Genomic DNA, 15,192 nt, shown 5'->3' with positions numbered 1-15,192 from the left:
TTATCCTTGAGTGGCCTCTTGGCCTTGATAATGTGGTGATGCCTATGTAAAAAAAACAAAACAAAAAAACCTTTGAAAATTAGGCGGTAGTTTAAGTAAAACCTAACAGAACAAAAAGAACCAATTTCAAACAACACTTTCTGTTGATTGAGATTGTCGGACTGACTTCCTCATCTTGGTTGTTATAGTCACAACGTTTTGGCCGTTTTGCCCTCCAGCCTTCATTACGTGTTTTGTATCGAACTGGAGGACCGTTTGTTAGGAGTCTCGAACCCAACGCTTTATAATTATTACGGGGGTACCATGTTCGGACTCCAGCTAGGCTCTGGAACATAGTTGCTGATTCTCTGTTTTGAATGTCACTTTTCACTGCCTTTGTTCCGGATTGAACTCAGCCCCTTTGGGTAACAGTAAACTTTGATACAACGTCTAGGACCACTCGGCCATATGTCACTGTCCTAGACGTTGTATCAAAGTTTACAGTTACCCAGTTCTAAGACAACGTAATCCTTATCATTTTTAATGGCGGTCATCTTGTTTTCCAATAACGAAAAAACGCCAAAAGAAGCTCTTGCCACTTGTAACTGGAATCCTCCTCCCCATCACCGACATTGGCGTAAAAAAAGGTTCATTGGAGGGGGAAGGGGTAAATTCCAAGAAATCTTGAGCGAAAGGAAAGAACGTAAAGAAAAGACCACAAATTAAAAACAGTATTTAGAGTAATATTTATTAAAATAAATTAAAAGGTAAATATTACCTTTCGCTACAACAGAACATCGACCACTAATTTGTTGTTTTGGTAATCTGAAAAAAAAAGAGAGAGCCTGTTTCCTCCGTTTAACTATAGGTGGCGTTACTGTCTGTCCACCCAGTTATGGAAGCACAAAATGTATATAATGGCATCCTTGAAATAAAAATAAATGTTTTTGTTATATTTTAATTTTAAACATGTTTTTTTTTTCCAAACATATTTAGTTTTTTTTTGTTTTTGTTTTTTGTGTGGGCTCTTTCTTCGATCACGCGCATATATATATATATATATATATATATATATATATATATATATATATATAAGGCACCGCCAAAACTGGGGGGGGGCAGGTAAGTACTTTTTGACGGACCATCTTTTTAAAAATCTACCAAAAATCAGATAATTATCCGATCAATACGAAATTTTCAGCGATTATTAAGAAAAGAATGAACATTATAACAGTGTACTTATTTTTCATAAACGATATTTATATATATATATATATTTTTTTTTTTTTGCTTACAACCCCTCCCCCTTGTTTTGAGGGGGGGTACAAATATGCTTAAAATAATCATCTGAAACTGAACACAACATATTGTGTTGTTGTAAGGGACAGAATTATAGATAAAAAAAAAATTGTTTGCATACCTTATTTTGACGTCTGAATATCAGAACTTCGATTGTGTTTAATTATCCCGCTTTTGAGTTTTGAAGTGTGAAATTCGGTGAATATGTTAAGTAAAATAATTAATTTAAGTTAAGCAAAAAAAAAAAAAAAATTAATATTTATACGAAAAAAGCCATTTTTTTCGTATAAATATTAAAATTTTTTTTTTTTTATCTTTGATAAATAAATTAACAGTTTTGTTTTAGCGAGCCGAATAATGCATGACCATTATTAAACAGGGCATGCTTTGAAGAATCGATACAAAAAAAAAATTCGATAAATATTGTGCCCTTTGTGTTAAAAATAGCATCATTTTTTCGATCCCGTTTGAAAACGTTCGCCACCTTTCGACTACGGTGGACCAAACGCGCTGAAATAATTTTTTTTTATTCTGCTTTAAATTGCCCCCCCCCCATTTTGGGGAGCCTGGCCCCCACACACATACACATTAAAAACCAAACTCATACAAATGGTCACCCATCTGGTACTGGCCAGCCTCAGCGTTAATAATACATTGAAATTTTCGTCACTGAAAAATAAGGTTTTTTTTGCCCTGTTTGGTCTTCCATAGTTTGCTTTTTATCAACTACAAACGTAAACATTGTCGATCTAGACTCTAGATCGACGCGAAGTAACTGGTTGCCTATATGAATAAGTGGAATTATTTGAAATCCAGGTACTTATATTATAATATTTTTGCATATTCTCATAGAAAATCATCCTAAATCTTAGTTAGACAATAAATAAATAAATTAATTATTTCAAAAACCTTTTTTAAAAAATATTTATGTACGTTTTTTGTGCAAGACAAAAAATGTCAATTGTTAACTTTTTGGGAAAATTTAACATTTAAAATTTAATTAAAAATAGTAGAAAAAGTTTGACATTATTCTGTTTTCTATATGATAAAATTCAGGGCTTTATCTTTCTAGAAAAAAAAGTTACTCAGAAATAATGGATTTAATAAATGTAATTTCGTTTTAAAAAACAACAACTTGATTTTTCGGCCATTTTTGGCGGTGCCTAATATATATATATATATATATATATATATATATATATATATATATATATATATATATATATATATATATATATATATATATATATATATACTCGCGGAAAAGGTAAAATAAGTGCAGAAAAATTAAGAAAAAAGGAGGGGGGTCCATAAAAAAAAGATAAAGGAAAAAAACGTTTATTTTATTTTTTTTTTTTTTATTATAAGAGCGTAAAAAATACTCGCGGAAAAACGGTTGTACCCATAAATATGTTTAAAAGAAAAATATAGCAAAAACATTTAGTTTATGCTTGCAAAAAAAAAAAAAACCAAAAAAAAAACGTAAAAACAAAACAAAAAAAAAAGGTAAATGTTTGAAAATAAACAAGCAACAAAACGTAAATGTTTGAAAAAATGAAACTTAAATATGTTTGCAAAAAACAAACAAACAAACAAAAAAACATGTTTAAAATTAAAATATAACATACATAAACATAACATACATACATTTTGTGCTTCCGTAACTGGACAGACAGTAAACGCCACCTATAGTCAAACGGAGGAAACAGGCTCTCTCTTTCTTCCAGATTACCGGTTGTTGTTTAGGGATATTCGATGTTGCTGGCTACAAATCTGATAATCAAATCCGTCGCAAATTTACGGTTTGCATGGTATTAATTGATCTAAAAAAAAAAAAGAAAGAAGTTTTCACGAGGTTTACAAAAGCATATTTTATGTTTTTCGTTCTTTTTTTTGGGGGGGGGGCTATTCAATTATAGAACTTGTGTTGTTTAACATGTGCTTCTGCAGTTTAATTAACCGTTTTTCCACAGAGGGGCGGGGGCGGGTGTGTTGTGGCGGCATTGAAGCCGAAAAATGTTTTGGGGGCAATGTTTTGGCTCTTTTTGGCGTTTTTCTTAAATGGGGAAACAAGCTAACATGCTTGCCAGTCGGTTTGCCTCAAACTCCACACTGGACCCTTCCAACCACCCCATACCTGAATTTCCTATGCGGACAGACGCCACGCTAGACGATCTGAAAATCACCCCTCTGCTCAGGTGCATGCTATCATAAAAGACCTTGACACTTCAAAAGCATGTGGACCTGATCTCATCCCAGCTGTGCTATTAAAAAAGTGCTCAGCCAAAGTAGCTCCAGTTCTCTCCAAACTCTACAACAAATGCCTTAATGAATCTTGCTTTTGCTTCTGTGGTACCAGTAGTCAAGAATTCTGGGGAAAGAACTGACCCATTAAATTATCACCCCATTAGCCTCCTCCCACTTTTTGCCAAAATATTTGAGACCTTAATTAACCATGCTCTAGTCCATCACCTTACAGATGCTAAGCTTCTGACTGACCAACAATATGGATTTAGACAAGCCCATTCCACAGCAGACATCCTAACTGTAATCTCTGAACGTATATACCATTCACTGGACAAAGTGGGGGAGGGCAGAGCGGTAACTCTAGATATATCTAAGGCTTGTAGAAGACCGGGATATAATAATACCCTAATTCGCTACAAGAAAATAATGAAACGAATGGAATTGAAGGAAACAAAAACTCAATTGATGGATAAGATAAACGTGTTGTTTATTTACTGTTGAAAGAATGAATGTTTTAGATATAACACGTGTTCATGTCCGCGCGGGTGTAACCATCGTTCGTTGCGGGACTGGTGTTGTAGAAAGAAAAGGAAATGTGTGTTCATCTCAAGTTCGGGTCACTATCGTTTGTTCGCGTGTGGGAAGAGAAGTGAGTAATGTAATAGAACGAGAAATGGCAGTCCATCGTGTAGACAAAGAAAAGGATAGAGGGTTGATGTCAGTTAGTAGTCAGCTACGCGAAGGTGTTCTCAGGGACCAGTAGTAGAGAGAGAGAAAGAGTGTACGTACTGTCTGTTGGCCTTTTGTCCCACATAGTAGTAAATGGCGTGAGGTACACGCGTGCCGAAAAGGCACGCTGTCGGTCCGTAGACTGGACAGCTCGAAAGCTGGTCCTAAAAAGGAAGAAGCCGTTTATTGCTCTTTCTTTTATACTTGTTTTCGGTGGTCTTTTGTGCAAGTGTGTATTTCCTTTGAAAGGAAGTGACGTCGTCCATCTGTGTGCGTACGTGTGCACGTGTGTGAGTACCTGTGTGTATGTTAGCGTGTGTATATACATGTGAATGTGAGTGTATGTACGCGAACGTGAATATATGTACGTGTATGGACGTGGGCGTGTACGTTTGTGTGCGTGTATGTACATGACAAGTAATATAGCTTGAAATGTGAACGCATGTTTTTGTGTGAGACTAGTAAAGGCTCACGCAATACTCCCCTTCCTAGGAAAAAAAATATATGCAGTGTATATATATTTATATATATATATATTTTTTTTTTGTAAGTAATGTTTTTAGCAATTGATTTTCGTCCTGTTTTTCTTTTTTTTTTGCTGTTGGTGTGGTTGTTTGAAAAAAAAAACGTCAAAAACGGAATGTCAAAAATGGAGTGTGTTCGTAAAAAAAGTATTTACTTACGCGTGGAAAAAGCGTTTACTCTTTTTTTATGCTGACATTTGTTTGTTTGGTTTTTGTTGTGTGCTGACATGTGCAATGAGTTGCTTGGACAGAGAAATGAATTGTTCGTTTGGAAGGAAAATTTTTTTGTTTCGTGGTGACGTCGTGTATACAGTTGCCATTGTCTTCGCATGTGAGTCTGCGGTAGCGTGTGCATTGTTTGGACGGGCGCTAGTTGCACATTTATTTGTGTCGAACGGGTTTCCAGATGCTGTTGTCTTTTCATGTGAGTCTGCGGTAGTGTGTGTACATTGTCTGTACGGGAGTTTGTTGTGCGTTCGTTCATGGTTGAACGATAGTGTCCGGTTGCCGGCTGTCAACAAAACTTCCAAGTTTTGAGTTTATCAACGTGCGTGCTGCATCTCAACTCGTATTGTTGATTCAACTTCTTCCTATATGTTAATAGGGATGTCCTGTAATTGTTTCATTGTTGTTCTGTCTGCTATGCGGGAGGGAATGTGTATAGACCTATGTGATTTTACTCCTCGCGTTTGTTGCAGGGTAATGTCAGGAAACCGTGAAAAATGTTTGTCGAGCTCAAATTTTTCTTTTAAATTCGCTATGAAGTCGACAGCTCCGTGTTTATTTTCTGCCGAGTTTGACGAAGGGTTTCGTCATTGTTGTTCGTTGAGGTCCTTGTCGGTAGCAGTTCACTTGTTTTTCTTGTTGAAAGTTCGTTTTTTTTTCTTTATCTAATAAAATGCATGTCTCGCTCAAAACAATTAATTTAAAAAAAGGTAGGGTCGCCATGCTTGTTCGTTTCATGTCAGTCGGGCGCCAGTTTGTTGTGGATTTGTGGCATAGGAGGCAATCCTTGTTCCTCTCGCGTTCGGTTGTCCCCATTTTGTGGTGGTGGTGCAAAATAGGGAAAATGAATTGTCTTGAGGAAGAAATGAACAACGTGTTAAATTGAATTAAACGAACAGGAATTTCTTTTGTGAAAGAAACAAATAAAAGAAAAGGGTACCACACGTGTTTAGTTTGGCATGCGTCTCTCGCTGTTAACTGGGGAGAAAGAGTCTATAGTTTGCCATGCGTCTCTCGTTGTAAGCTGGTGAGAAAGAGAGTGTATTGTCGTAGAGAGAGAGTGAGTGTGTGTATGAGTGTTTCGTTCAACCGCATCCATTTCATTTTTAAATAACGGGGTCATCATCATTTGTAGAGGGAATGGATGTTTTAAGTATAACACGTGTTCATGTCCGCGCGGGTGTAACTATCGTTCGTTGCGGGACTGGTGTTGTAGAAAGAAAAGGAAATATGTGTTCATCTCAAGTTCGGGTCACTATTGTTTGTTCGCGCGTGGGAAGAGAAGTGAGTAATGTAATAGAACGAGAAATGGCAGTCCATTGTGTAGACAAAGAAAAGGATAGAGGGCTGACGTCAGTTAGCAGTCAGCTACGCGAAGGTGTTCTCAGGGACCAGTAGTAGATAGAGAGAGAAAGAGTGTACGTACTGTCTGTTGGCCTTTTGTCCCATATAGTAGTAAATGGCGTGAGGTACGCGCGTGCGCGCGCGTGCGCGCGCATGCCGAAAAGGCACGCTGCCGGTCCATAGACTGGACAGCTCGAAAGCTGGTCCTAAAAAGGAAGAAGCCGTTTATTGCTCTTTCTTTTATACTTGTTTTCGGTGGTCTTTTGTGCATGTGTGTATTTCCTTTGAAAGGAAGTGACGTCGTCCATCTGTGTGAGTACTTGTGTGTACGTTAGCATGTGTGTATATACACATGAATGTGAGTGTATGTACGCGAACGTGAATATATGTACGTGTGTGGACGTGGGCGTGTATGTTTGTGTGCGCGTATGTATATGGCAAGTAATATAGCTTGAAATGTGAACGCATGTTTTTGTGTGAGACTAGTAAAGGCTTCCGCAGGCTTTTGACAGGGTATGGCATGAGGGTCTCCTCAGGAAGATTAGATCATACGGTATCACTGGTAGGATACTTAACATAATTAAATCCTTCTTAGATAAGAGAAAAATCCAGGTTGTCCTCGACGGTCGTACATCTAAACAATATGATATAAATGCCGGAGTGCCCCAGGGGTCTATCCTTGGCCTCTACTGTTCCTGATATTCATAAATGACCTCCCCGACAAAATTTCCTCTGAGATGGGTATATATGCTGCTGACACCACACTCTATAACAGGCACGACAGGAAAACAAATGAGCACATATCTAAAGAAATGGCAGAAACAGTAGAGGATGACTTCCGATCTGTAGTGGAATGCGGACAAAAATGGATGGTCGCGTTCAATGCCACCAAGACTAAACTAGTTTCATTCAATAATTACAAGAAACCTTCTCTACCACCTATAGCAATGGCCAACGACTCTTTATCTGAGAGTACGTCTTTCAAGCTCCTTGGCCTAACGTTCACAGGAAACATGAGTTGGAACAATTACATCGAGGGCATTGCCAGGGCCGCTGCAAGGAAGGTGGGCTCTCTCTACCGTGCTAGAGAACTACTAACACCCGAAAGTATTCTGTACCTCTATAAAGCAACCATTCGCCCATGTATGGAGTATTGCTGTCATATTTGGGCTGGTGCATCGGCTACTAGTCTCTCGCTCCTTGACAAGGTTCAAAAGAGAGTCGCAAATCTGATAGGCCCTGAACTGGCATCTAAGCTTCAGCCTCTGTCCCATCGACGAAACGTTGCATCCCTCTGCCTGTTCTACAAGTATTTTAATGGTGAATGCTCTGACGAACTGCAAGCACTTGTGCCCCCACGACGTGAACACCCTCGACAGACCCGACAGGCTGCAAAATCCCACCCCCACACTGTAGAGATCCCAAGATGTAAAATATCTTTCTACTCCAGTAGTTTCTTCTCTAGAATCGCTAGACTTTGGAATTCCATTCCAGGTCCCTGCTTCCCCAACTGTACTGATGTGCAGAAGTTCAAGTGCAACGTGAACCAACATCTTGCTGCCCAAATCCCTACATAGTACCCCAGTAGTTGTTGCCCCTGTTAGTAGCCCCTACACCAAAGTGGCAATGTGCCTTGTATGGGGTGAAAATGTAAAAAAAAAAAGAAAAGATGGCCGCCAGCAAAAACAATAGTGATTACGTTGGATACTAAATGCCTTCAAATATGGATAACTGCGTGTTTGCGCAAAAAATAAATACGATATTCGTTCTCAGCGTACCCGAAAACCTTTAAAAGTCGACGAATTAAAGGTGAATACCGAGGGGTCGGTAAACTAAAAAAATACCGAGATTTAATTTTATATATATATATATATATATATATATATATATATATATATATATATATATATATATATATAACGATCTATTTTTTGGTAAATGTGTAGTTTAGCGGCGTAAATTATTTGCCGAACAAAAAATTATAAAAACTATTTATTTTTATATAAAACACATTATTAGACTCAAAGGTTGAAATAAAAGCAGAAAAAATTTCATTGTTATTATATTTCCATCATTTTTTATTAGACTACATGTACGACATTCAAGGCCGTTGTATTACTTTTAAAATTTGGCCTTTCTAAAGTTTGCCAGATTGGCCTTTTTAAAGCCAAATTTGGCCTTTTTATGCTCTTTAATTAAAAAAAAATATGGCGTCCAAAAACAGGGTTCCATTAAAGAGCGTAAAAAAGGCCAAATTTGGCCTTAAAAAAGGCCAATCTGTCAAATCTTAGAAAGGCCAAATTTTAAAAGCAATATGGCGACCTCGAATTTAGTCAAATAAAAATGATAAAAATGACATTTTTTCTGATTTTATTTCAGCTTTAGGGTCTAATAATGTGTTTTATTTAAAATATATTTTTTATAATTTTTTGTCTGCCAAATAATTTACGCCGCTAAACTACACATTTTCGGGGTGTTTTTTGTCTCCATTTGTCACTTTGTTAATAAGTTAGGAGAAGAGAGAGAGAGAGAGACTGCGTGCGTAGGCGTTTGTTTAGCGGACTTTTAAGACAACAATAAGCACCGCCCTTTTATGCTAACATTGCGATTGCAATACTTTTCCCACCGCCTTGTTTTTTGCTCTCTGTGTGTTAAAAATAAAAAAAAAAAAGAAAAGAAAGAAGAACAGCTTGCAGAAAGATAACTGCTAGTCGGGTTTTTCTGACTACTTTTATCTGTGAGTACGTCAGAAGGCAGTTATTTATTTCATCATTATTATTTTTTAACACTTTTCTCTCAACAACCGTGTGTCTTTGTTTTAATAAACGGCACACAGTTTTCATAGGGAATAATATTTCGGTTATCACCGCCGAGGAACACAAATTGTCCCAATCGAAACTTTAAAGTTTTGTTGTTTTTTTTGTATAAAAGAAAAAATAGAGAAAAATGTCTTTATTTCAATTTCGTTTATCTCGAACTTTTTTGAATTTTCGCTTTTCCCCGAGTGTCAGTTATTTTTCGGATAAAACCTCCGCAAAACAAAGCCAAAATCTTGATTTAAAAGGAATTTTCCCACCAATAACTTCGCCTTTTAATTCAAAAGGTTCCATCGATTTTGAAAATTTGTCCAAAAACATGAAACGTTGGAATGAAATTCCTTTCAGAGGTAAATTTTTATTCTTTTAAAAATGTATATTTAAGTTTGGCATTTCTGTTTTTATTTTTTTCCAGGGGTCTGTTTTACTATACACATAGATTCGAAAAGTTGGGACTTGTACAGTTTAGACTCTAAACTTTAGAGTCAAGACATTAAAAAAATGAAAATATCGAAAAAAGTTGAAATTTTATGTATCCGTTATGAAACGAAGTTCTCCGGAAAAAAAATTCACTTAATTTCATCAAGTAGTTTTTTTTTTGTTTTGTTTTTTTACAGCGTAAAAACATGTTTTTATGAGAGCGCGTTGAAGGCGGCCACCTTGGATTTATAAAAAAAACTTTGTTTGAAGTTTAGAAATAACAAAGGGAGATAACTCCAGTTAAAGCGCTGACACCCCTTCCCATCTTTAATACTAGCTAAATCGAATAGTTTGCTCGGTATCATAACATTGTTTTTTCGCTGTAAAAAACAAAAAAACAAAAAAAAAACTACTTGATGAAATTAAGTGAAATATCTTTTTCGGAGAACTTCGTTCCATAACGGATACATACAATTTAAACTTTTTTCGATATTTTCATTTTTTAATGTCTTGACTAAACTGTGCAAGTACCGAAAAGTTGTCAAAAAAAAATAGTGCTAATGCAGTCAGTAAATGCACTTACTGATCCGCGCTATTTTTTAAAATCCTATTTCCAAGTTTAATTAAAGTTTTATGAAATGTTTTTTTATTCAATTGTAAGGTTAAAGTACAGAAAACACCCTCCCCTCCCTATGTTAAGAATGGCTTTTTAAATAATAACGTTATTATTTCAGCACGGATCAATAAGTCCATGAATACCAAACAAATATATAACAAATGTTATCAAAGGCAAGATAAGTTACTTTTCTACCTAACTGAAACAGTTTTTAGTGTTTTTATTTAATATAAAAACTTGCGAGATGTTAAAAAGCCATACGTAAGATGGAGATTAGAAAACCTCAAAATAAATCGTTTAAAAACGATTTCCTTTATAAAATTAAAACTACTTTATTAATTTACATGTACAACACTACAACAATGACCACCAACCACCACTTATAACATACGGAATTGCATTGCTTAATATGCAGAAAACTATTTGTTTGCAGAAAATATAAATGTGATATTCGTTTTCAGTATACCAGAAAACCTTCAAAAGTCATTTTAAAGGTTGAGGTGGAAAGTAAGTAAAAAATTTACCTTAATTTTTCTTTTTGTTTGTTCATAGGAGATAATTATAGATAAGTAACAAAAATCTTTTTACATCCCTCTAAATAGCTTAAAATTGGCTACAAATATATATATATATATATATATATATATATATAATGTTTTATTTTTTATTACCGTATCTTTCTGTTAAGTTACATTATTGTTTCGGCTACTCGGCCGTTTTTTTTTTTGCCGTCTGTAGCGTCCTCAGACTTTTACAGAAATGTTCGCTATTTTGGGGTGAAAGAGTGAATGAGGTCGGGGGGGGGGTTGCGAGGAGGGCGGAAGAAAGAGAGAAAGGGAACAGTGGGGAAGGTGGGGGGCGCTTAGTATGTCAATGTTTTAGATTTGGAGTTTAAGGAACTTGTGGGGGAGGGTCTGGGAAGTTCATTTCTGGTGTGGCTGAGGGCATAGGGATACATTAGGGGAAGGGGAATATGTGGGGTTGGGAGGAGGGGGTTACTTTAAAATTCGAGTCTTAGTATTAAAGTTTTTAGCGTCTCGACGTCTCGTTGGTGAGATGATTTCTTGGTAAGTATGTCTTGACCTGTTGGGTGTTGTTTATGTTTGGGCGCTGGGGCTATGGTTTATTTATTTTTAGTTTTTATTTTGTTGTTTATTGTTTGGAGAGGGTTAGCTAGTGGTCGCACACACATATATACTTAAAAGAAACGGTCACAGGTACACATACATCCCCACCCTGGCGTGCAAATATATATGCGCCTGCATGCATAGACACCTGCGTTGCTCTCACTTACCTCAAATTTTCTTTAAGGTGCTAAGATTGGGTGCGCGTGCGTAGGCATGGATGCACACATACACGGATACATACACACATCAACGCCCCTGCCCCCAAGGAGGCGATTATACGGGTTCATATGCGCATATTGATTCAGGCATACTAGCACCCCACGCATACGTGCAAGCGCGTGCGCACATGCAGATACCAATACTCGTGAGCACATACATTGACATATTTACACAGCTGCACGCTCTCACACACTGTGGACAGCAGGCAGCGGGCACATATACTTTCACATCCACACACGCATACACAGTTATGTGCACATATACATCGGTACCCCGTGTACACATGGACGCCCACTTGGATGTACACGTGCGTGCATACACACACACATACACACCCAGTTATACAGACAGTTATTGGTATAGACATATATATGTGTGTACCTGCGCATGTGTGTGGCCGTGACCGCTAGCTAACCCTCTCCAAACAATAAACAACAAAATAAAAACTAAAAATAAATAAACCGAATCATAGCCCCCCCCCCGGCCTCCAAACATAAACGAACACCCAACAGGTTAAGACATACTTACCAAGAAATCATCTCACCAATGAGATGCTAAAAACTTTAACACTAAGACTAGAATTTTAAAGTAACCCCCTCTTCCCACCCCCATATATTCCCCTTCCCCTCATGTATCCCTATGCCCTCAGCCACACCAGAAATGAACTTCCCAGACCCTCCCCCACAAGTTCCTTAAACCCCAAAACTGAAAATTAACATACCAAGCGCCCCCCACCTTCCCCCCTTGTTCCCTTCCTCTCTTTCTTCCGCCCTCCTCACAAACCCCCCTGACCTCATTCACTCCTTCACCACAAAATAGTGAACATTTCTGTAAAAGTCTGAGGAAGCTTAAAGATACAATAAAAAATAAAACGCATATTTGCTCTACAACAGTATTGAGCACTTTCTTCAGTTTTTAATTACCATCTCCACTAAACTATATATATATATATATATTAACTTTAACAAGCAAAACAAATGTGTAAGAAATAAATGTTACCAAAGGCAAGATCATTTACTCTTCTATTACTTGGAGAAGTTTATTTGTATTTTAATTTATTCTAAAACGTTTTTTTTTTCTTATTGTTCAAAACAAACCTAGTGTCCACTCTGTTAAGTTAGAATAAAAGACTGCTCATAAATCCTGCACTAGGACACTTGGTAATAGCAAAAAAAAAAGAAAATCAAACAAAATACTGGTAGAAACCTCTAATGCCGGAATTTTATCTTGCTTCCAGATAAATTTGACGCTAAAGTAACTAACCTGCAAAAAATGACCGCATGAAACAAAGGAGGGGGGGTAAAGAATAAAATACAAAGGTCTTACTTTGAAACGAAGAAGAGATTTTATTCACAATAAAATTAGTTTCAAATTTTTCCCTTTGCGTGCATTAAACTTATGAAACGCCACGGTAACATATAATGAAAAAAAAAATAACATTGGTTCTCATAATGAAGATGTCGTATCCAAGAACGAATACAATAATAAGATTCAAAATAGTAGTGTTCTAATCACACTCTCTTATGTAGTAAATTTTAGGAGCGTACTCACAAATTGAAAGCCAGTCAGGCACGTGCCTTTTTTTTTTTTTCTCTCTCGTTTAAAGTCCTTTTAGAATTTTCTCTCCCTCTATGTTTGCGTGCAAACCGTAGGCACGCAAATGGATTTCAGAAGCATGCCTCGTCGCTTGCCCGGGGTTTTCTTTGCTGGGTTTTCTTCTTTGTAGGAGGTTCCAAAATTCCTTGTCACGTAAAATAAGGTATTTTTTAAAAAATAATTTCACTCCTTTTAAAATATGTGCAAAACCGTAGCCACGTAGATAGTTTTCAGAAGTATGTCTCGTCACATACCTGGGGTATTCTTGCCGGGCCTTCTTCTTTGAAGAAGGCTCGTTAAAATTCCTTTTCAGCGCCGGGCAATGAAACGAACGGGTTTGTATTACTGTACACATAGATTCGAAAAAGTTGTCAAAAAAACAAATATATAACAAATGTTATCAAAGGCAAGATAAGTTACTTTTCTACCAAACTGGATATATTTTTCGTGTTTTTATTCAATGTAACATGTTTATTCAGCTCGAAAAACATGCAGTATTTACCGATGTATTGGAAAATTCAAAATGGCGCCCGACACTCTCTTTAACACGGTAAGTTCAGGAAAAGATGTTATAAATAATAAACTAGACAAAATACTGTTAGAAATTCGCTCATTATATGTTACCGTGACATAAGTTGACATTCGGTGTTTTTTAAATAGTATTTTATCTAGTTTATTATTTATAACACGTTTTCCCAAACTTACCATGTTAAAGAGAGTGTCGGGCGCCATTTTGAATTTTCCAATACATCGGTAAACACTGCATGTTTTTCGAGCTGAATAAACATGTTACACTGAATAAAAACAAAAAAATGTATCCAGTTTGGTAGAAAAGTAACTTATCTTGCCTTTGATAATATTTATTTGTTATATATTTGTTTTTTGACAACTTTTTAGAATCTGTGTACAGTAATACAAACCCAAACGAACATCCAATCTCCACGTCGGTGGAATTTCCAAAGAGACCGAAATCCGCGCTGAGCTCGTGACGTCATCACGGAGCTAGCATTTCCCTTTTCTCCAAATTAAAGGGAGTTTCGTAAAGACCCAAAATGTATGAAACTAAAAATTAAAAAAGATACAAAATACAAAAAATCGAATACAAGAACCAAATAAAAAAATAATAAATGTAAACGGGGGGGGGGGATGTACTATTATTGGTAGAAAACAAAATTCCAACACCAATAAATGTTACTAATCATGCGGAAGTGTAACGTTTTACCAATATTTTGTTTAATTTTCGATGTTTTAGTGATTTTCAAAGATCCTTGTGCAGGGTTTATGGGCAACCTTTTTCCTCATTCTAACTTAATAGTGAACATGAGGTTTGTTTTGGACAAAAATGTTTTTGGTACTCCTGCGCTTAGTGATTTGTGCTGAAATAATAACGTTATTATTTAAAAAGCCATTATTAACATAGGGAGAGGAGGGTGTTTTGTACCTATTCTGTACTTTAACCTTACAATTGAATAAAAAAACATATCATAAAACTTTAATTAAACTTGGAAATATGATTTTAAAAAATAGCGCAGATCAGTAAGTGCATTAGCACCAAGTTTTCAAATTGTTAAAGTTGCCTGTCAGGAGTTGCTTTTAAGCGGAAGTCCTTATATACACATGATGTGCACGCAGTTTCAGTTTCGTGAAAAGACGTGTAATAAGTCTCTAATTCTAGGGATATTTTCTCGCCTTTGTTCCCGTAGATAGCTTTCAAGGATTGAATCCTCTTTATAGAGAGCTTGAATTAATTCCCAGTTGTGAACTTGTAAAAGAAAATACTGTTTCGGCTTAATTTCTGTCATGAACTATATTGAACCTTTCAACCATATGGCGATATGTATAATTGTTATTCTGCTAAATCTTTGGAATTGCCTCAGTAACCCTGAAGCACACAGAAGTGCATTATTTCAAAAACCATAAGCTGTGCGAATTTTGTGTCTTCAAGGGTCTTTTATCTCTAGATTTTCTTCACAAAATAAATCAAAGCACCAACTTATGCAGGTAGGCAGACCTTGGCTTTGGTAACATTTATTTATTGCATATTTTTTTTT

The 15,192-nt window shown here is 36.3% G+C and overlaps 1 protein-coding gene across 1 annotated transcript in view; it reads left to right on the top strand.

Moving 5' to 3' along the window:
• Positions 1 to 8,885: 8,885 nt before the first annotated feature.
• The window catches only part of LOC145283653 (4-hydroxy-2-oxoglutarate aldolase, mitochondrial-like), a 30,109-nt gene continuing 23,802 nt past the window's right edge, over positions 8,886 to 15,192 (top strand). The window contains exon 1 of the mRNA XM_080132647.1: positions 8,886 to 9,513. Coding sequence (XP_079988773.1) covers positions 9,294 to 9,513 — 220 coding nt within the window. The 5' untranslated portion in view covers positions 8,886 to 9,293. The remainder of the gene's footprint in view (positions 9,514 to 15,192) is intronic.

The sequence above is a fragment of the Euprymna scolopes genome, chromosome 8, assembly GCF_053919585.1.
Source record: "Euprymna scolopes isolate OS-2025 chromosome 8, ASM5391958v1, whole genome shotgun sequence".
In the NCBI taxonomy this organism is placed as follows: domain Eukaryota; kingdom Metazoa; phylum Mollusca; class Cephalopoda; order Sepiida; family Sepiolidae; genus Euprymna; species Euprymna scolopes.
This window is presented reverse-complemented; position numbering and strand designations above follow the sequence as displayed.